General features: G+C 38.2%; 1 protein-coding gene across 2 annotated transcripts in view; it reads right to left on the reverse strand.

Annotated features, from left to right (window-relative positions):
- PTPN12 (protein tyrosine phosphatase non-receptor type 12) overlaps positions 1-18,664 on the reverse strand; it is a 103,364-nt gene that overhangs the window by 12,294 nt on the left and 72,406 nt on the right. For both annotated transcript variants that reach the window (XM_004045637.5, XM_055392518.2), the window contains exons 10-13: positions 17,570-17,647; positions 17,369-17,467; positions 9,829-9,914; positions 174-1,144 (exon numbers count right to left, since the gene is read on the reverse strand). In XM_004045637.5, the coding sequence (XP_004045685.1) occupies positions 174-1,144; positions 9,829-9,914; positions 17,369-17,467; positions 17,570-17,647 (1,234 nt within the window). The remainder of the gene's footprint in view (positions 1-173; positions 1,145-9,828; positions 9,915-17,368; positions 17,468-17,569; positions 17,648-18,664) is intronic.

The raw sequence follows: 18,664 nt of genomic DNA on the forward strand, positions 1-18,664 counted from the left end.
TGTTAACAATACATTAAAAGCTTATATTAAAGAATTAGTATCTAAGACAGATTTTGCTGTAGGTTCTATGGTAGAGTGTGGAATAAAACATAATAAATCAATACAGTTAAAGTGCTTAAAACAGTGACTAGCACATAGGAAAGACATTTAAATATTTGACACTATATTATTACCTTTTTCAGCACCTGAATGTGTTGTTCCTGCTATATTATGTCTAGCAATGGACATTGGCAATACTTTCCTAGTAGAAATGCTTTCAGTACTAGTGGCAGCAGAAACTGTGGCACTTGCTGTTGAAATATTAGTTTTATTCTGGGTCACAGCACCATCAGAGTTTCTTTCATCTGAGTCTGAGTCATCAGAGTGAAGTGGATTAGTAAAACTGAGGGGTGTTCTGAAGAGTGGTGAAGTGTTATCATGATCCACAAGATCAGGTGTTTCAACTTGTGTTGTAGGACTTGGTGTTAAACTCACAGTTTTCCTAGTTTGATAGTTGATATCTGAGGAATTGCCTTCAGATAAATCAGGTATGGGTATGGCATTTTCAGGTCCATGAAATGACCACGTTACATGTCCTTTCTCATCAAGAGGCAAGCGGTCTGGCCTTGGAGGTGTGTCTGAATTCTGGGATTCTTCTGGTGGAGTAACCGAGACTTTGTTTGATTGTGTTACACTGCAGTCCACACAAGAATTCTGGGAAGTATCACCGACATTTAGATCTGAACTTAATTCCTGTGGCTTAGAGATTTTATCAGTTATACAAGGTGAAGCAGATTTAATTTTAATTGCATGTCCCCTATTCAAAAGTGTGTTCCCATCAAAACTTTTTGGTCCCTCTTGGAGAGGGACCTTCTTAATCTCAAAACTTAAATTTCGTTCCAATTTTTTATCTATCTGTTCAATTGTTGATTCATTTTTCCCTGGAAGTTCTGTTGATTTACTATAGTTTCTGTTGAGGTCTGCTGAATGTTGTTCTGATGAAACCATATGCAACACTGGCTTTGGATGGTATCTATCATTGTCCTGCCACACAGTAGTGACTGTTGGAAAAGCTGAAGGGGGAGAAGGTGTCAAGATGGGTGGCACCGGATGAGGTTCCGGTGGTTGCAGTATTTCTTCTTTAGCATCCCCTTCAACAAGGCAACTGAAAAACAAACATTTAAAAAGGGCATTTTAAGACTGTTAAACAAGTTGATACCTGAGAATTATGTAGCTAAGACTAGCATATTAAGAGCCATTACAATCTGGCTGCGAATAAAAACTGCAGTTTTTCAGACTAAGAAAATTTAATGTTCATCAAGGTAATACACATATACTGTTTAAAAAGTCAAATACAAGACTTTTAATGAAAAACATAGTCTCTGCCCCGCAGCCCTCCTGTTAGCCAGAGGCATCCACTTTCAACATTTTTTTTATAGCTGCTTCTAAAATTTACACCTCTGTATTTCAGACTATTTCAAAAGTTATTTCTTGATCTTTGTTTCACACATTTTCTACTGACTTCCTACTGTGGAAGTGTCCTTCTCTATCTTTCCAATACTGTTATATTGTAATTTTTCATTACCTCAGTCGTATGACTGCAGATAGTATTCCCATCTATGACACCATAATTTCGTATCTTTTCTTCTATAGTGTCTTGTTTTCCCCTAATGACTGCCTTGGATTTCTGATGGCTTAGCTCTCTATGCATCATCAGTTACTCAGCTTTTCTTCTACTTTCTTGCAGATTGGTATAGCTCCTCTCAATAATGACAAGCACACATAGTAAGTATCAATACCACAGACATCCTTGTTAGTAACTTTTGGCCTCCTGCTCCAGTGTGGACTACTGGTTCCCTAGTCCATCACAGAGCTAATGTTCTCTCTGGTTTCAGATTCTCCTGTTTCCCAGGTCTCATTTTCCTCTTTCTGGGTATACTCCTTTGTTCGGGTGGGTTATACCCTCTAGTTGCCTTTATTTTTTTCCTTAAAGAAATGGGGGCCAGGTATGGTGGCTCACGCCTGTAATCCCAGCACTTTGGGAGGCCAAGGTGGGTGGATCAATTGAGCTCAGGAGTTTGAGACCAGCCTGAGCAACACAGTAAAACCCCATCTCTACTAATAATACAAAAATTTGCCAGGTGTGGTGGCACACACCTGCAGTCCCAGATACTTGGGAGGCTGAGGCAGGAGAACTGCTTGAGCCCAGGAGGTGGAGATGGCAGTGAGTTGAGATCACGCCACTGCACTCCAGTAGTTGAGATCACGCCACTGCACTCCAGTCTAGGCGACAGAGCAAGACTGTCTCCAAAAAAAAAAAAAAAAAAAAAAAGAGAGCGAGAGCGAGAGCGAGAGCGAGAGAGAGAGAGAGAGAGAGAGAGAGAGAGAGAGAGAGAGAGAGATGGGGGCTGGGCACTGTGGCTTACTTGAGCCCAGGAGTTCAAGACCAGCCTGGGCAATATAGCAAAACCCTGTGTCTTCAACAAATACAAAAAAATTAACTGGGTGTGGCAATGCATGCTTGTAGTCCCAGCTACTAGGAAGGCTGAGGTAGGAGGATCACCTGAGCCTGGGGAGGTCAAGGCTGCAGGGAGCTCTGATCATGCCACTGCACTCCAGCCTGGGTGAAAGAATGAGATCCTGTCTCAAAAAAAAAAAAAAAACCAAAGAAGAAGATAGGGTTTACTATGTTGCCCAGGCTTTGTTGCTTTTTAAGAACTTTATATGAAGCAAACTTCTTGAGGGCTTGTATATTTAAGTTTTTGTGTTTTGTTTTTCTTTTGAGATAGTCTTGTTCTGTCACCCAGGCTGGAGTGTAGTGGCACCATCTTGGCTCATTGGAACCTCTACCTCCTGGGTTCCAGCAATTCTTGTGCTTCAACCTCCTGAGTAGCTGGGACTACAGGCACATGCCACCACACCTGGCTAATTTTTGTATTTTTAGTAGAGATGGGGTTTTGCCATGTTGGCCAGGCTGGTCTCCAACTCCTGGCCTCAAGTGATTTGCCTGCCTCGGCCCCCGCAAAGTGCTGGGATTACAGGGGTGAGCCACTGGACCCCACCTCAGAGTTTTTGCTTTTTTTTCTCCCCCTAGGTGATCAACCTTTTTTTTATCCAACCAGATAACTGGCAGTAATCACTTGGTACACCAGGTTTCCCCTTAAAAGAGACTCTGTGGGCCAGGCATGGTGGCTCACGCCTGTAATCCTAGCACTTTGGGAGGCCAAGGCAGGCGGATCACAAGGTCAGGAGTTTGAGACCAGCCTAACCAACATGGCGAAACCCCGTCTCTACTAAAAACACAAAACCCTAGTCAGGCATGGTAGCATGCGCCCGTAATCCCAGCTACTCAGGAAGCTGAGTCAGGAGAATCACTTGAATTCGGGAGGCAGAGGTTGCAGTGAGCTGAGATCACGCCACTGCACTCCAGCCTAGGTGACAGAGCGAGACTCTGTCTCAAAATAAATAAAATAAATAAATAAATAAAGACTCTGTGAAGTTCAGATTCTCTAGACACATTCCCACATTCCTAGGACATGAGAAGATATTCATTTATCTCCAGAATACTGATCATATTAAAACGACAGCAATACTCTCATAAGATATTCCTATATCTGTTCAAGTTTTACAAGTAGATTCTTTTTTTTTTTTTTTTTTTTTTTTTTTTGAGACAGGGTCCTGCTCTGCCACCTGGGCTGGAGTACGGTTGCACTATCTTGGCTCACTGCAACCTCTGCCTTCAGGGCTCAAGCCATCCTCCCAGTTTAGCCTCCCAAGTAGCTGGGACTACAGATGTGCACTACCACACCTGGCTAAGTCTTGTATTTTTTGTAGAGATGTGGTTTTGCCATGTTCATGTTGCCCAGACTGATCTCAAACTCCTAAACTTAAGCAATTCACCTGCCATGTCCTCCCAAAGAGCTGGGATTACAGGTGTGAGGCATTGTACCTGGCCTACAAGTAGGTTCTTAATCTGAAAGAGTGGCTGTCAAATTTTTGCGATCTAAAACAAAAAATAATTGCAGACACCTCCTACAATTTATAAAGCATATGCAAAGACCAATAGGTTATCCAAAGAACATATTATAATACAAATAGAAAATATGAGTTTTAAAAGGATGAGATAAAAATTTTGATATAAATTGAGGTGTATTATTTTCCCTACGTGTACATGATGAGACCACTTTTCCATAATCAGTATTTTATTTACATATTTTTTATTGAGACAGAGTCTCATTCTGTTACTCAGGCTGGAGTGCAGTGGTGCAATCTCGGCTTACTGCAACCTCCGCCTCCCAGGTTCAAGCGAATCTCCTGCCTCAGCCTCACAAGTAGCTGGGATTACAGGCACGCGCCATGACGCCCGGCTAATTTTTGTATTTTTAGTAGAGACAGGGTTTCGCCATGTTGGCCAGGCTAGTCTTAAACTTCTAACGTCAAGTGATCCGCCCTCCTCGGGCTCCCAAAATGCTGGGATTACAGGTGTGAAACACCATGCCCGGCCTCATGACCAGTATTTTACAGATTTACTTGATTAACAAACCCCATATATCCTTAACAGTACCTTTTTCACAGGGTAGTTAGGAGAATTAAATGAGTTAACATCTGAACAACAATTAGAACAGTGCTTGACAGATATCGAGTATGATATATTGGTTTGTTAATCGAGTATTTTCAAAGTTTTTAATTAAAAAAAACTTACTCCAAATTTCAGCATTATTTTTATCTTACTCTAAACCTAAGCAAGGTTCTTATGTTGGATGTTCTATAATTTCATAATGTAACTTAAAAAACTATATTTTTAAACAATTTTATTTTTATCCATCACATTTGGTGGTGTATATCAAGCTTGGTGTATACGCTCTATATAAAAATTTATGCCCTTTAATTCTAATACATTTTTTCTTCTTTTTTTTTTTTGCTAATTTCTTCTTCCCTACTCTTTTAGACTATTATTAGTTCAGTGACAGATCTTCTAGTTTGCTTTCTAATTTCCTTTTCTCTCCTACTTTCTCTTTATCCATTCATTTTCTTGAAATGAATGAATTTCTTTATTTTGGAAATTTTATTGGAAATAAAATATTCCAATATTTCATTGGAAATAAAATATTCCAATATTTCATTGGAAATAAAATATTCCAATATTTCATTGGAAATAAAATATTCCAATATTTCATTGGAAATAAAATATTCCAATATTTCATTGGAAATAAAATATTCCAATATTTCATTGGAAATAAAATATTCCAATATTTCATTGGAAATAAAATATTCCAATATTTCATTGGAAATAAAATATTCCAATATTTCATTGGAAATAAAATATTCCAATATTTCATTGGAAATAAAATATTCCAATATTTCATTGGAAATAAAATATTCCAATATTTCATTGGAAATAAAATATTCCAATATTTCATTGGAAATAAAATATTCCAATATTTCATTGGAAATAAAATATTCCAATATTTCATTGGAAATAAAATATTCCAATATTTCATTGGAAATAAAATATTCCAATATTTCATTGGAAATAAAATATTCCAATATTTTATTGGAAAATGGAGTTCCTTATTTTCCAAACTTCTGCTTAATTTTTAAATTTATAGTATTTTAATTTCTTTCTTTTTTTTTGAGACAAGAGTCTCATTCTGTTGCCCAGGCTGGAGAGCAGTGGCGTGATCTCGACTCACTGTAACTTCTGCCTCCCGGGTTCAAGTGATTCTCCTGCCTCAGCCTCCTGAGTAGCTGGGACTACAGGCACACACCACCACGCCCAGCTAATTTTTTTTTTTTTTTTGTATTTTTAGTAGAGACTGGGTTTCACCATATTGGCCAGGCTGGTCTCGAACTCCTGACCTTGTGATCTGCCCACCTCAGCCTCCCAAAGTGCTGGGATTACAGGCATGAGCCACTGCGCCTGGCCTATATTCTTAATTTCTAAGAGCTTCTTACTTATTACCCACAGTTCTTATTTCGTGGTTGCAGCATTTCCCAATGACTGAGAAAAGTGGACTGTTGTTTCTTTTTTCCCCCCATCTTTTTCATTTTACTCTGTATTGTCTCCATTTCCTGTTTTTTCATATTAGAGGCTTCTGTCAAATGCCCAATCATTCCTAGTTCTGTTCACTTTTAAGAACTGGAAGAACTGGAATACTGGTGGGACATGGTGGCTCACGCCTGCAATCCCAGCACTTTGGGAGGCCAAAATGGATGGATCCCTTGAGCCCAAGAGTTTAAAACTGGCCTAGGCAACATGGAGAAAACCCATCTCTACAAAAAATACGGAAATTAGCCAGGCATGGTGGTGTGTGTCTGTAGTTCCAGCTAGTTGGGAGTCTAGGGTGGGAGGTTCAGTTGAGGTCGAGGCTGCAGTGAGCCATAATCACACCACTGCACTCCAGCCTGCGCAAAAGAGCAAGGCTCTGTCTGAAAACAAAACAAAATAAAACAGAAAGAATTGGAATATTAAAAATGACTGAAAGACATGTATAGTCATGTGATGTTTCAGTCAATGATGGGCCACACATACCATGGTGGCCCCACAAAGTTATAATGGAGCTGAAAAATTCCCATGAATTTGTAGCAAAATGCGTTATTCACGTTTGTTGTGATGCTGGTATAAACAAAGCTACTATGCTGTCAGTCATATAAAAGCACAGCACATGTAATTACGTACAGGACATAATCCTTGATAATAATGATAAAGAAAATAGTTATTGGCTTACGTACTTTTTTTTTTGAGATGGAATCTCGCTCTGTCACACACAGGCTGGAGTCCAGTGGCACAATCTTGGCTCACTGCAACCTCCACTTCCCGGGTTCAAGCAATTCTTTTGCCTTAGCCTCCCAAGTAGCTGAGACTACAGGTGCCTGCCACAACGCCCAGCTAATTTTTGTATTTTTAGTAGACACAGGGTTTCGCTATGTTGGCCAGGCTGGTCTCGAACTCCCAACCTCAGGTGATCCACCCGCCTTGGCCTCCCAAAACGCTGGGATTACAGGCGCCTGGCCATGTACTTACTTTTTGTTGTTAATTTTGAGTGTATTCCTTCTAATTGTTAAAAAATTAGTTAACTGTTAAACAGCTTCAGGCAGGTTCTTCAGGAGGTATTCTAGAAGAGGGCACTGTTATCATAGGGGATGACAGCTCCATGTGTGTTTCTGCCCCTGATACCTTCCAGCAGGATGAGATGTGGAGGCAGAAGGCAGTGATATTGATGATCCTGACCCTGTGTATGCTTAGGCTACTGTGTGTGTGTGTCTTATTTTTAACAAAAAACGTTTAAAAAGTAAATAAATAAATAAATAAATAAAAATAAAATATACACACAACACATATTTATATATATATATATATATATATGGACTCAAGCAATCCGCCCACCTTAGCCTCCCAAAATGTTGGGATTACAGGCGTGAGCCACTATGCCCAGCCAACATGTACTTTATTTTTGTTTTTTTATTTTTGAGACAGAGTCTTGCTTTTTCACCCAGGCTGGAGTGCAGTGGCGCGAACTTGGCTCACTGGCACCTTCACTTCCTGGATTCAAGCGATTCTCCTGCCTCAGTCTCCCAAGTAGCTGGAACTGCAGGCGTGTGCCACCACGCCTGGCTAATTTTTCTATTTTTAGTAGAGACGGGGTTTCACCATATTGATCAGGCTGGTCTTAAACTCCTGACCTTGTGATCCGCCTGCCTTGGCCTACCAAAGTGCTGGGATTACAGGCGTGAGCCACCACGCCTGGCCCCATCATGTACTTTAAACAAACAATTAATGTGTTTACTGTAGTCATACTGAAAAACAAAATATACTATTTTACTTGTTATCAATCTTATGATTTTGTGATTTTATTTTCAGTTATGTTGGAACAATTTATAATAGTTCTAAAACTCATCCCAACTTAGAAGTCACAAGGTTCTCTTTGTCAAAAATAATGACATTCTGGCATTTGACTCCATTACATGAAGAAGAAAAAAGGTGACCTATGCATGTATTATAAAATCACACACAAAGAACTTTTAGAATGTATGCCTAATAAAAATGTGTCTTGAGTTGAATATTTTTTCTTAATATGCATTTGCTTTTTTCTTTATTATCTTTTTGTTTATTAGAGAGTAACAGAAGTAAAACTTTTGAACAGGTATAGGAAAAAGGCTTTAAATTCAGATATTCTACTCTTTTCCTGTAAAATTAAGAAGAGACTGCTGCTACATGTAGGTAGAGGTAGAAGAACATACAAATCATAAATATCAGTGTAGACTTTGAAAACCTCTATATTGGCTCAATCTCAAAAACCAAATTAAAACACAGGGCAGCAAAAATGTTCCTTAATTTTTTTAGGGCCAGTAGTTTCTTTTAGGATTCTAGGGCTCCTATATGGAACAGAGAAGTTAGATAACTAATATTTTATAGGTTTCAACTGGTTACCTTCCACAGGTGGCTAAAATGCCAACCAGTTTTGGTGGATACCAAAGTGGAAATCGAACAGGAAAGAACTACTAAAAGTTTTGTTAGCACACAGTTAACATCTTGAACATTTAACTGTTGAGACCTAACCTCATCTATATATAGGCTTCCTGAGGTTCCTAAGAGAAGTATGCAAAGGTATTCTAGAGACTATAACTACCACCACACTTAAAAAATCTGTTACTATAGGTCAGGCATGTAACTACATGCTTTATATACATTATCACTAATTTTTAAAAACGGAGAATACGAGTACTCTCACTACAATGAAGTAAAGTATTTTCAGAGAAGTGGCTTGTCAAAGTTCATTCAGTGGCAAATGCTAAAGTTAAAATTTGGAATGGGACCTATTTATGTAAAAAGCCTCTTTATACCAGAGTATACTGCCTCTTTCTGTACTCAGCAGCTTCCTTCCCAGGCAGTTAGAATCCTGCATGGTCAAAATGAGAATAAATTGCTCCTGTGGTGTGCAGGGATTCTAACCAAACCTTCAGTTACTGAGGGAAGCTGCAGGCTTTTTCTTTTGTTGAGAGAGATGATTTCATTAGAATGATCTCTTGGAATTAGCAACTCAATGCTAAGACATGACCCTGGCCGTCTGACCCAACTTCCCCCAAAGTTTTAAGATGGAAACAATTGGTGTATCCTGTATAAAAGAATTTATTTTGATGGGAAGTCAATCAGTTTTGGCAGATCTACGTGCAAGAAAGACACTATAAAATATTCTAATAGTTTTTTATTTAATCCTTAGGACAATATTTAAACAACTCCTTCTCCCCAGGATTAAGTAAATTAATCCTAGATCCCAGAGCTAAATGGCTAAAAAGGAGTTGAAACTATCTTCTTCTGCCTATGTATTCTTTCCATACTACCATGTTACTGACTAAGCAGCTACCCTGAACAAGAAGGGAAGGAAAAGAAAGATAGGAATATATATGATTTTAACTATTATAAATGAGCTTGGTAGAAAAGCAAGAAAAATTAAAGAAATAAACTCATCTTTGCTAGTAACGTTATTAAATATCCTCACACTTCAACATGCATGCAATTTTTGGCAAGCATATTTAGTCATCAGGAAAAAAATGGGAATCTTTAGAATAACTAAAATTTTAGTTATATCACATATCAAAACATAAACCATAGTCAATTCATGGTAGTATCCACATTCTGCTACAGTATATTATTGAAATTTTATCCAAAATGAAACCAAATTTTTAATAAACCAGTAACAAATCAGTTGTCATACGTATGTTACATCCTAACAAAATAATAATAAAAGTTATAAAAGTAATTTAGAAATATTCAGAATTTGTCATTTTAATTAACAGTGAGTAGAAACAAGTATGCTTTTAAAGAAAATGTTCAAAGACATACAATACCTGCGGGTCCTTGGTGGCTTTGGAGGAGGAGAATCTTGTTTTTCAGGCTCTATGGAGCTGACCATGTTTTCAGTGTTAATTTCATTCTGCCAAGGGAAAAAATACTTCACTAAGGTTAAGAGAAAAATAATTTTTCCTCTTCATGTTTCAACTAAATTGTTTCTGTGCTTTTCAATCCTTAAAACAATACCAATTTTGCCAAGTTAAAAAAAAAAAAGTCTTATATTCTGGCTCTATATTTTAGCCTGAAGGACCCGACTTCAGTGGAGAGATTGTATCAAAAAAACAGCGCATCACAGTTACTGGAAAGATCAAGGTGTACAGCAGCATTTCAACACATCTCAAATGCTACCGTAAAAAAACAGATTCCCCAAGATAATGTGGATTAAAGAACGTAGTATCCCCCCACCCCGCCATCACTACCACTAGGAACTTAATATATGCAGAGACAAAAAAAAGCCAACAAATAAGGCTTATACCATTTACCGAGTAATGGAGTATCTTTTTATGACTCCCCATTACTACCTAGTACTTTTAAACTGGTGGTCCTAGGATTCATTTTAACCATTTCTTGCCTCACTCTCACTCTGTCACTATGCGGAGTGCTCTAATCCATTAGGGAATATAGCTCCTATATCACTGGCTACCCAAATGGACCTCAAAAAGGCAGACAGAGCCCATCCCCAGAATATCCTTGGTTCTTGCTGGTCATGAGGACCAATAACATCATTAACATTGATGTTTCAGAGTCAATACAGGTATAAGAACCTTAGGTTTAGGACTGTGAATAGGGGAGCGGTGAAATGAAAATACTGCCTTGAATTAGTTTCACTGTCAACATATCTCATATTTATCTAGCTAGGGTATTTTAATTCTAGGGTATGTTATGTCCAGAAGACAGGAATGATTTTCACCCTTGCCAACATCTCAGATAATTTTAGACAACAGCCATCTTTACACATACTATCAACTAAGGAACTCTGAAACCGTAGCTGCATTTTGTTTTGTTATCATTGTTTTTAATTAAAAGGCACTTCTACTATGTCCATCATGACAGCTTGTCCAACTGTTACTTCAATTATTTCCAACTGAACAACTAGAGATCTCAACTTCCTAGCAATTTTAAGTGCACCCTATCTCCTTATATATAATCTGAATTAATAGTTTTATACATATCACTTCCTGACAAGAACAACAGAGTTACGTCATAAAACTTAAAGCGTTCATCCTTAATTAAAGCCACCCACCAAAATCGAGGCATTTGGTGCAGAAATATCTGGCTATAGGTAGGGTGACCATGTAATTTATTGTCTAAATCAGGGCTCTTTTGAGAATGAAAAAGAAGCATTATTAATTATTATACCTAGACAACTAGTGTGAACTGATGTGCCTCACACAAATCAGGACTTTTGGCTGCCAAAGTTTCAGATCCTCAGGTACCACCAGAATTTAGAGACTCTGCATCAAAAAGGTACCCCCTAGGCTGGGCGCAGTGGCTCACACCTGTAATCCCAGCACTTTGGGAGGCTGAGACTGGTGGATCACTTGAGGTCTAGAGTTCGAGACCAGCCTTGGCCAACATAGTGAAACCCTGTCTCTACTACAATACAAAAATTAGCCAGGCGTGGTGGTGCACGTCTGTAATTCCAGTTACTTGGGAGGCTGAGGCGGGAGAATCACTTGAACCTGGGAGGCAGAGGTTGCAGTAAGCTGAGATCGTGTCTCTGCACTCCAGTATGGGTGACAAAGCAAGACTCCGTCTCAAAAAAAAAAAAAAGTACCCCCAACATATTATTGATCATCTGCTTATTATTTCCATTAATGATATAACCATAATTCTGTAACACTTGATATTTTGTACCAAAATGTGCATTAAGTAGGTTAAATAAAAATTAAAGGCAAACCATATGAAACTCCTTTTGAACTGTTTCTAACCTACAAAACAGCATTTTTCTTTTGTAGCACACATAAACTCATGTCATGTCAATGAAATATTTTGTTGCCAAGTGAGTGTAATATTGAATTCACAAAAACAAAACAAAACTATGTTTTCTTTGGATTTTGGAACTGCAGGTAAGGCAATGTGGACATCTAGTGAAATGCACTGAATAAAGTCAGCAATGCAGAGGATACTAAAATGTAAGAAGGACATGCTATTATCTTTAACTTCAAAATGTAGTCTGGTAAAATCCCCAGAAAAAAAGTAGAAGGGTAATACTACAGCCCCAAAGTGGCATAATCAGTACTATGAAGCTATGAAATCAGAAAAAAAAAAGCTATAGTTGAGAATATTAAGAATATAATTGAGAAAAAGTAAGTTGACAATATTAAGGTAAAATGTAGAATGGCACTGAGGGATTGGTAAGATTTTGACAAAAAATGAATGAGGATTGGAAGGAAAAGGAAAAGGGATTGGAAGAAGGTGGAAGGGTAAAGAGAAGAGACAGTAAGGACATTTTAGGCAAACACTACATGTGAGAAAGTAAAGGTTTCATGAAGGATTCCTCACTCTGGGTGAGTAAGAGCATGACGAAGCCATTAACAGGAAGAACCAAAAGAGAGCTTCTAGGAGAGATTAGCTTTCAGAACATACTGAGTTTCCTCTGATGAAAGGAATCAATGTGACAATGCAGAACTGCAATTCGATAAAGAGCCACTACCTAAACAGCATGTACAAAACCTCCACTGGACTTCACAATGTTCTTGGATTTCCTAGTTAATGTCTCCTACACACCTATATCTTCTGACTCTCTTTTATTACCTATAATTTTTTAGTCCACATTTGTCATGTATACAACTTGCTGAAGCAATCACCAACTTTTGAAATGGAAAAGAATTTTAGGAATTAAATAATCTAATGCAGTGGCATGATCATACCTCTGCAGCCTTGAACTCCTGGGCTCAAACAATCCTTCCATCTCAGCCTCCCAAGTAGCTAGGACTACAGGCACGTGCTACCATACCCAGGTAATTAAAAAAAAAATTGTTTTGTATAGATGGGGTCTCGCTTTGTCACCCTGGCAGGTCTCAAACTCCTGGTCTCAAGCAATTCTCCTGCCCTGGCATCCCAAAGAGCTGGGATTATAGGCATGAAATGAGCCACGGCGCCTAGCCTGTGTTCTCTTGTTTTAAACAGAACTTTCTAAAGTTATCTTGTGTACTGTTATTTTCCATAACAGCTTTATGAAAGGCTACAAAAACATTAAGAAACAAATTATCTAATATTTAAGAATATTATCAGCTGCAGAAGAAAATAAATTATAAATCAGGGTGCTTTAAAAATAAAAAAATTATATTTTAGGAAAAAGAATCCAGAATTCATTATCACATCTAAAATGTACTATATAAACACAATAAAAGGACAATAATACAAACTGTTATTGCTATTACTTAATCATTCTAGAACTGAAATACTGGTATTGACAGTACTTGTAACGGTGTCCTTTACATACAAGATAAAAAGGCACACTGCACAACTTAACAGATGTTTGCTTATTAAGGTACCTCTAAATCCTCAGTCAATATGATACAGGCTTACAGAATAAATTTTCTCTTTAGATCTCTCACTCCAGGAAGTCACTGTAGTTATAAATATCTCTAAAAAAACACTATTTATTTTAAAGTCTTAAACAACCAACTAGTATACCAAACTAAAATTTCTACAGAAATAATACTGGAACACAGAACATTTAAACAAAACTTTTACCGATTAAATTGTCAGAAAAGTAGTAAGTGGGGACTTATTTTTACTTCTCACAGCATAGCTTCTAAATAGTAAATACACCTTTCCAGTCATTTCATTCAACCACACAGTTCTAAGATGATTTTTCTCAATTTTTCAGATTCCACATTTTCTTTAAGATTTACGGTCTGCAACCACAGACAGCCATCCTATAAAAACAGTCACCTATATTTACAAGTTTACAGAAAACATGATTTCTTAAGAAGAAAATACTAAAAAGTTATCTGGAATGATAATCCATCTTTTCTTCTGTTTTTTTACTATTTATCCATTCATCTATGGAGAGATTTCTCTCAAACATTTAGTTTATGTCTACTATATACCATGCAATGAGGTAAGAAAGTAGGTTTGAAGTAACTACTTATCTGCTATGGGTATTATTTCATCTCATCTCCTACAAAGTATGACTTTTTTATTATATTCCCGTAAAGCTCTGACCTATTAGACAGAAAGAGCCTATGATAGAATTATAATCCTAGTATAGATTTCAGGATATTAAAAAAGGATTGATTCAATGGAATAAAACCTTACAAAGATCAGACTTTGATCTAATGAGAAAAAGATGAAAAGGTGATGTGGTATTTATCACATATTTTCTGGAGATTATTTAAATATGGTTAAAAGCTTTAAAAAATACAACAACAGCTGGGCACAATGGCTCATGCCTATAATCTCAGTGCTTTGGGAGGCTGAGGTGGGGGAGGACTGTTGGAGCCCAGGAGCTCAAGACCAACCTGGCACATAGTGAGACAACATCTCTACAAAAAAAAATTTTTTTTTAATTAGCTAGGTGTGGTATATGTGCCTATAGTCTCAGCTACTTGGGAGGCTGAGGCAGGAGGAAAGCTTGAGTCCGGGAGGTTGAGGGCGCAGTGAGCCCTGATTGTTCCACTGCACTCTGGCCTGGGCGAAATAGCAAGACCTCGTCTCAAACAAAACAAAACAAAACCCAAACACTGAATATTGCAATAAAAGAACTTTAGCCTATAATTCCTGCACTTTGGGAGGCTGAGGCGGATGGATTGCTTGAGTCCAAGGATTTGAGACCAGGCTGGGCAACATAGTAAAACCTCATCTCTATAAAAAAATAAACTCAGCAAGGTGGTGTACCCGTGAGTCTGGGAGGCTAATCTTTTTTGTATTTTTGGTAGAGATGGGGTTTTGCCATGTTGGCCAGGCTGGTCTTCAACTCTTGGCCTCAGGTGATCCTGCCTGCTTCAGCCTCCCAAAGTGCTGGGATTCTAGGCATGAGCCACTGCATCCAGCCTAAAAACCTGTATTTCCAGATATAAAAACTTTAGCTTTGAAATTAATCTTGAATTCATGGAATAAAACAGAAATACTTTTCAATTAAAGTTTAAAGATGCTGGGTGCAGTAGCTTATGCCTGTAATCCTGGCACTTTGGGAGGCTGAGGTGGGTGGATCACTTGAGGTCAGGAGTTCAAGACCAGCCTGGCCAACATGGTGAAACCCTGTCTCTACTAAAAATACAAAAATTAGCTGAGCATGGTGGTGGGCGCCTGTAATCTCAGCTACTTGGGAGGCTGAGGCAGGAAAATCACATGAACCCGGGAGGCAGAGGTTGCAGTGAGCCGAGACTGCGCTACTGCACTCCATTCTGGGCAACAGAGCGAGACTCCATCTCACACACACACAAAAAAAAACCCAAAAATTAAAGAAAAGTGTTTATAGCCTACTCAGCTTTTCGAAATATTAAATATCTCAACTTAGATTAAATTACACAAAATAATATAAATGTTTGGCCGGGCGCAGTGGCTCACACCTATAATCCTAGCACTTTGGGAGGCTGAGGCAGGGGGATCGCCTGAGGTCAGGAGTTTGAGACCAGCCTGGCCAACATGCAAAACCCCATCTCTACTAAAAATACAAAAATTAGCTGGGTGTGGTGATACATGCCTGTAATCCCAGCTATTCAGGAGGCTGAGGCAGGAGAATCGCTTGAACCCTGGAGGCAGAGATTGCTGTTAGCAGAGATTGCGCCACTGCACTCCAGCCTAAGTGACAGAGTGAGACTTCGTCATCAAAAAAAAAACCAAAAACCAAAAAACAAAAAAACCAATCAAACAAAACAAACAAAAAACACATTCGAGGCCGGGCGCAGTGGCTCATGCCTGTAATCCTAGCACTTGGGAGGCTGAGGCGGGCGGATCACCTGAGGTTGGGAGTTCGAGACCAGCCTGACCAACACGGACAAACTCCGTCTCTATTAAAAATACAAAATTAGCCAGGTGTGGTAGCACATGCTTGTAATCCCAGCTACTAGGGAGGCTGAGGTGGGAGAATCGCTTGAACCTGGGAGGCGGAGGTTGCGGTGAGCCAAGATTGCACCATTGCACTCCAGCCTGGGCAACAATAGCAAAACTCCATTTCAAAAAACAAAATAAAACAAAACAAAAACACATTCGATTCTACATTATAAAATATTTGGCTAGATTCAGAGCATGTCATAATAGGATTTAATTAAGCTAAAGGCATTGTAGGAGGATTTCCTTGCACAATAATTCCTATGTTAATAAAGGAATAAGAACGATGTCACATAAAACTTAAAAACGTGAAATTGTCACTTGGCTAATAAAAGAAATGCATATTTCCTAAAACTCATGGACCGATATTAGATTATCCTAACAAACTGAGATCAGCATTTGGTAATAAATCTGTCATTTGGAAAACCAAGAAAATTCAAACAAATATTCTGGGAACTGACAAAACCATTTAAAGGGAGAAAAGGAAAATGAAGGTTATAAATTTTGCAACTTATTTTCTCATACTTGGTTTAACAATGTAATAGTTATCATAGACTCAATGACAAAGATGTAAACAAATTCTACAAAAAAAAAAAAAAGCTCAGCACCTTCAGGGACAAGGTGGTTATATATAGAATTGAAACAAGACAATTGGTTAGAAAACAAAGGCAGAAATGAGAACACTAAGAGAATACAGTGTTTTTGTCAGGTCTAGAAGTTGAATATCCAGTAAGATGTTACAAGGCTAAAATAACACTGAATTACAACACGACAAAAGGGAGTTAACTGTGGCTCTTTAATTCTGCTTAACTGAAAAGCATATACACAAGGCCAGGAGTGTTGGCTCATGCCTGTAATCCCAGCACATTGCACACTGGGAGGCCAAGGCGGGCAGACCACCTGAGGTCAGGAGTTCGAGACCAGCCTGGTCAACATGGCGAAACTCCGTCTCTACTAAAAATACAAAAATTAGCTGGGCACAGTGGCGTGCGCCTGTAATCCCAGCTACTCAGGAGGCTGAGGCAGGAGAATCACTTGAACTTGGGAGGTAGAGGTTGCAGTGAGCTGAGATTGTGCCATTGCACTCCAGCCTGGGCAACAAGAGTGAAACTCTGTCTCAAAAAAAAGAAAAGAAAAGAAAAGCATATACACAAATAACTAAAACACTTTATACAAAATGAAATTCAAGTAGAATCAATGCAGAATTACTTGGGTGGGGATGGAAGGGAAGAGTAAAGAGAACAATGCAATTATTTTTTAAAAAAGTAAAACATTAACGAATTATATGATTTTTGACATGAGATCTTTCCTAACTTTATTTCATTTAGAACATAATTTACCTTATATCAGAGTCATTAAATAGCCATCATAATACAGATACGAATAAGAAGGAAATGAGTTTAAGTAAAAATGTTAAGCGTCCTGTATATTCTTCTCATGTTAGACAAAACACAAGATGACAAAAAAAGGCTAAATATTACATCTTAACAAAGAGTAAAAGTTTCCTAAAATTAATAGACCAAGAACACCTACCACTCCATCAGCAATTTTCTGAGCTCCATGAATTTCATATAGTTGTAGCTGTTTTTCAAACAGCTGGGCAATAGCTCTATGAACAAGTTCATATTGCTCCTAAGAAGGAGAAAAATGATTAAAAAACAAAATGAAAAAAACATTTTAAAAAAGAAGAAAGCATTTATAAAATAGTTTATAAAGGGAAACAAACAACTATACCTTTGTTTGTACTGCAGAATGCCTTTGTGTTCTCATTTCTTGTATTAAATTAAATACATTAAATTCCTCCGGTATTTTCTAAAACAGAAAATTTAATACATCAACTTTGTGTATCTATTCAGAAAATAGTAAAATATTCTTCAGCTTTTCACATAAAACTTAAATACCTGCTGGTTTACTGCAAACATTTATTGAACACCACTTAATGCATCTCAGACACTGTGCTTGGCACTGTGGAAACAAAACTGTTCTTGACCCTCAGCATTCAAGATGGGGAGACAGTTATGTCCAGACAAAGTATGACTACAGTATACAGGGAATAAAGAGGTTATGGCTAACTGTTGAGTGTGTGCAGCTGCAACATAGTTGGATATCAAAAGAAGGTTATCCCATAAAAAGTGAAGGAAATATACATAAGCACAGCAGATTCAATGTATAATCTATGTGGGGAATTGAGAAGTTTGATGTAAACAAACCCTAAGACTAAAAGGAGAAGGTACTCAAAGGAGGAGAGAAGATAAGGATATTTGGGATCAGACTGTGAACATAATAAAGAGACTGAATTTATTCTATAGGCCAGTACCTCCTGGATTGGCTATATAAGGACCAGCTAAAAGACCTAGGTAAAAATATAGATCCTTTGGCTCCAAGTTGGGGAACTAATTATGAAACGACCTAGACAATTCTTTTGTGTATATGGAATTGGGACTACTGCAATAGGCAATGTTGACATGAGAAGATCTGATATTCACACAATTTTTGTATCAAGGAAGAGGACAGTCTGAAAGAGTGAGAAACTGGCGGAGGTTTACAGAAGCAGAAATATCATAACTGTTATCAACAAGAATATTTTGGAGTGATTAAGATGGAAGGGTTAAAAATGATTTCCAGGTTTGCTGCTTGGAAGTCCTTATACATACATCATAAGATTTTTGTTTTGTTTTTTTTTGAGACGGAGTCTCGCTCTGTCGCGCAGGCTGGAGTGCGGTGGCGTGATATCCGCTCACTGCAAGCTCCGCCTCCCGGGTTCACGCCATTCTCCTGCCTCAGCCTCCGGAGTAGCTGGGACTACAGGCCCCCGCCACTACGCCTGGC

This window comes from Gorilla gorilla, chromosome 6 (assembly GCF_029281585.2).
Source record: "Gorilla gorilla gorilla isolate KB3781 chromosome 6, NHGRI_mGorGor1-v2.1_pri, whole genome shotgun sequence".
Lineage (NCBI taxonomy): Eukaryota > Metazoa > Chordata > Mammalia > Primates > Hominidae > Gorilla > Gorilla gorilla.